Source organism: Colius striatus, chromosome 12 (genome assembly GCF_028858725.1).
Source record: "Colius striatus isolate bColStr4 chromosome 12, bColStr4.1.hap1, whole genome shotgun sequence".
Lineage (NCBI taxonomy): Eukaryota > Metazoa > Chordata > Aves > Coliiformes > Coliidae > Colius > Colius striatus.
The window spans coordinates 9336303-9340393 of NC_084770.1; the positions used below are offsets into that span (position 1 = coordinate 9336303).

At 64.3% G+C, this 4091-nt stretch overlaps 1 protein-coding gene across 1 annotated transcript; it reads left to right on the plus strand.

The window, feature by feature from the left end:
- Positions 1–746: 746 nt before the first annotated feature.
- On the plus strand, positions 747–2855 carry FAM43A (family with sequence similarity 43 member A). The gene has a single exon (XM_062006063.1). The coding sequence runs from the start codon at positions 947–949 to the stop codon at positions 2033–2035; it is 1089 nt and encodes a 362-aa protein (XP_061862047.1). The 5' UTR covers positions 747–946; the 3' UTR covers positions 2036–2855.
- Positions 2856–4091: the final 1236 nt, after the last annotated feature.

Sequence of the window (4091 nt, forward strand, 5' to 3'; positions counted from 1 at the left end):
ACACGACAAGGGAAGCTACAGCAACAACACAGAGAACAACTTTCACATTACGTCTGTGACCGTATTCGAGCAACCCAACAAGAAATTACAAGACAGCTTCTTGTTGTTCGGCTGCTGCGTATAAAGAGCAAAGTATTACTCATACATAATAGCTTTTGTTTGCTGCAGGCTCTTCGGCTCTCAAGAGCCGGACTAACCAAATCAAAGGGAAGATTATGTCGAAAGAGTGGGGCTCCACCACGGCACGCCCCGGCCGGGAAGGCTGCTGGGCTCTGCGTTCTGCCGGGCGCAGGGCCCCGCGGTGTCCTTGGGATTTCTATCCAATTCGGAGCTTCCGAGCTGCCAGTTCCCGGCCCGGCAGCCCTCGCCATCCTCCCTGCCGCCGCTGCTGGACAGCGCTGTGGCACCCACCGTCCGTGGCCGCGGGGACGGCTCCGGCGTGAGCACCCAGGGCAGGCGGGCGGGCGGGCGGACCGGGACGCTGCGGGGGCGCGCACCGCGGGCCGGGCCTCCGCGCCCGTGTAGCCACGCGGCCGGTGCGAGTGGCGGGGCCGCTCCGAGGGCCGGGGCGACCGGGGGGGATTGCGGGGGGAGGCGGGAGCGGGGCCGCCCGGCACCGCCCCGCGCCCGCCCCCTGCCCGCCCCGCGGCGCGGCGGGGCCGGGGCCGGGGCGCCGCGGCGGGCGGCGCAGAGCGGCGGCGGCGGGCGGGTGGCGAGCAGCGAGCCGCCGGCGCGGCGGGCCGCGGGCAGCGGGCGCTCCGCCCTCGGAGCGCGGGGCCTCCCCTCGTCCGCGCCCGCGGAGCGCCGGCGCCCGCCTATATCTACAGCCGCGGCGGCCCGGCGCCCGCAAGGATGTGAGGCGGCCGGGCAGCCCAGCCGCCGCCGTGGCATGTCCCACCGCGCCCGGAGCCGTCGGCGCGGCGCGTAGCCGCGGCTCCGCGGGGCGATGCTGCCCTGGAAGCGGAGCAAAGTGGAGCTGGTGGCGGGCGAGGCGCGGCGGCAGAGCAAGCCCAAGGGGTACGCCGTGAGCGTGCACTACTCGGCCCTCACCTCACTGGCCCGCGCCTGTCCCGAGAGCGCCCTGCACCGTGTGGGCAGCATGTTCCGCTCCAAGCGGCGGAAATTTCGCGTGACCAACGAGGATCCCACGTACACCGTGCTCTACTTGGGCAATGCCACCACCATCCAGTCCAAGGGAGAGGGCTGCACCGATCTGGCCGTCTGCAAGATCTGGAGCAAGAGCGAGGCGGGCCGGCAGGGTACCAAGATGAAGCTGACCATCAGCGCGCAGGGCATCCGCATGGCCCATGCGGAGGACAAGGGGCTGCGCCGGCCCGGCCACCTCTACCTGCTGCACCGGGTCACCTATTGCGTGGCTGACCCGCGCCTGCCGCGCGTCTTCGCCTGGATCTACCGCCACGAGCTGAAGCACAAGGCGGTGATGCTGCGCTGCCACGCCGTGCTGGTGTCCAAGCCCGAGAAGGCGAAGGCCATGGCCTTGCTGCTCTACCAGACCTCGGCCACGGCGCTGGCCGAGTTCCGGCGGCTGAAGAAGCGGGACGACGCGCGGCACCAGCAGCAGCAGCTGGTAGGCGAGCAGAGCATCCCGCTGGTGCCTCTGCGCAAGCTGCTCAATGGGCAGTGCTGCTACAAGCCGCCGGTGGAGCGGAGCCGCAGCGCGCCCAAGCTAGGCTCCATCACGGAGGACCTGCTGGGCGAGGAGCAGGAGGAACGGGCCATGCTCTGCGACTGCGAGGACATCCTGGAGGCGCTGGGCGAGCCCGAGGGCGAGCTGCTGCGCGCCGGCGCCGCCCGCGGAGAGGGCCCGGAGCTGGGCCAGCTCCTCCGCGACCTGGGCGAGCTCAGCTTGGGCAACGACCTGCGCTCCCTGCGCGCTGACCTCCGCGTCCGCCGCCTGCTCTCCGGCGAGAGCACGGGCAGCGAGTCCTCTCTGGAGAGCAACGGCCCGGACGGCGCCGCCCCGCCCTGCAACGGCGCCGAGCAGCCGCCGCCCGGCGACCCCGAGACCGGCTGAACGCTCATCGGGGCTGCGCCGTGCCTCCGGGGCGCGCCGGGGCCCCTCCGGGACCTCACCGGGTCCCTTCCGGAGCGCACGGCCCCTCTGGGAGCTCACCGGGTCCCTGCCGGAGCGCACGGCCCCTCCGGGAGCGCGCTGGGTCTCCTCCTCCCCGCAGAGGGTGCAGCGGCTCCCTGGGAGCGCACCGCCTCCCCTCCGCCGCGCACGGCCTCTCCGGGAGCACACCGGGTCCCGTCCGGGCGCCCTGGATCCCTGCGTGGTCCCCACGCCTCGCAGCATCCCGGGGAGCGACCGGTCCTGCCGGAGCCGGGCCCCAGCCCGCCGTGGCCCGAGGAGGGGAGGCGGCCGCGGGCTGTTTACCTCTGGCTCAGCCCTTGAAGATCTGCCAAATTCCTGGAATAGCTTTCCCCGGGGAGGGCGGCGGGAGGGAGGTGTTGCGCCTTGTTTACAGTCAGAAATCACACCGAGAGGGCCCCCCCCCAGCCCTTTTCTCCATTAAAGTCACTTCATCGTGCTGTCATGTCAGAGGTTTGCACTGTTGTGAAGTTGGGGGGTTTTTGTTTGTTTTGGCTTTCGATTTTTTTTTTTAATTATTATTATTTTTAAGTTAGACCCTTTTTTTGGGCCCCGGTCCTGTCCCAGGTCTCAATGCTCTAGATCTTTTGCTATGCAAAAGAAAACTCTACTTGTGGCTGTTCACCTGTACATAGGGAAATGTATGCAAATACATTTTGTTATTTTTAAGAACACCACCATTGCAATCTCCTCTGTTTGCACATCCGTGAAGAAAATAAAGATGACAGTAATTTAAAAGAAACTTGGGGTCCCTGTGATGATTTGGCCTTTCTATGTGTGCATTCCTGTAAGGAGACGGCAGAGGGGAGAGATCCCTTGGGATGTGTTGTAGCTGCAGGAGGGCACCACACAGAAAGCTCGAAAGCACTGACTGATGCCTGAGCCAGCTGGAAATCTTACACTGCGGGAAGTGCAGCGGCTGCTTAAGGTCTCTTACAAGAGGGAAGGATGAGGTTTCTTCTCTGCAGCCTCTAATGACAGGGGCAGGAATACATGACAAGTCTCGTGTCAGGCCTTGGGCTGGATTGTAAGCTCGAGGAACCCAACTGTACTGCTCTGAGGCGGCTGCGGGGCTGATGCCTGGGGCTTGCTGGCCCTTGCTGGGCTGTGTGCTCCTGGGCACCAGGAGCAGCCCTTGTAGGGTTGGCATTTGGGCACCAGCACTGCAGCTGGTCCCTCACCATGCACAGCACCAGCCTCAGACAATTTCATAACCTTACCCGGGGTAAGCAGTGAAGTTGATTAGCCACGGGACTGCCACGGTATTTTTAGCTGTAAATCTGTAAGTGGCAGGCTCCCAGGGCAGTAGGGATGTTCTGGTTTCATTTGTCCCCAAGTGGAGGTATCAATTATGAGATAATGAATCTGGCATTTCTGATGTCTAAATGTTTTTCCACTGTGCCTGTGCTGCAATTGGGCGAGTTGCAGGAATGTCAATGAAAAGCCCAAGCAGCTGCCGGGCCAGGCTGTGCTGCTTGTGCAAGGAGGCAGCCTGCGAACTTGTAAATACCTCATTAGAGCTGATTGCAAAATCTGCCTTGCGCGGGCCAGAAGCTTCTCCCATTGCCTTGGTCTGAGTCAGTCTGAGGAAGGTGGCACACTGGTGTGGCTAGCACAGGAAGGGGTGATGGCAGGAGGCACTCAGGTGACATTTGCCCAGTGCTGGGCCGGCCACTGCTGCCTTTGCACATACTCAGGCAGGCACTGCTGAGACACACCTCGCAAAAGAAACGGCACATCTTGCTGCTCTCAAGCAAAGCACCTCTTGCTTTTTTTGCTGGGAGGGAAGGGGCAGGGAATGAGGGGGAAAGAGACACCAAGGAAAGCTTATCGTGCAGTGCTTTCCCGGGAGTGGGGGCTGTGAGGCTGCCTTGCTCGCCGTGGGGGACCTTCAGCACCCCACAGATCAGGACCGCCCCAGGTCTATGCTCGGGGCTCTCCATCACTGCCTGCTCTCTCCCGGGGTGCAGGGAGCAGG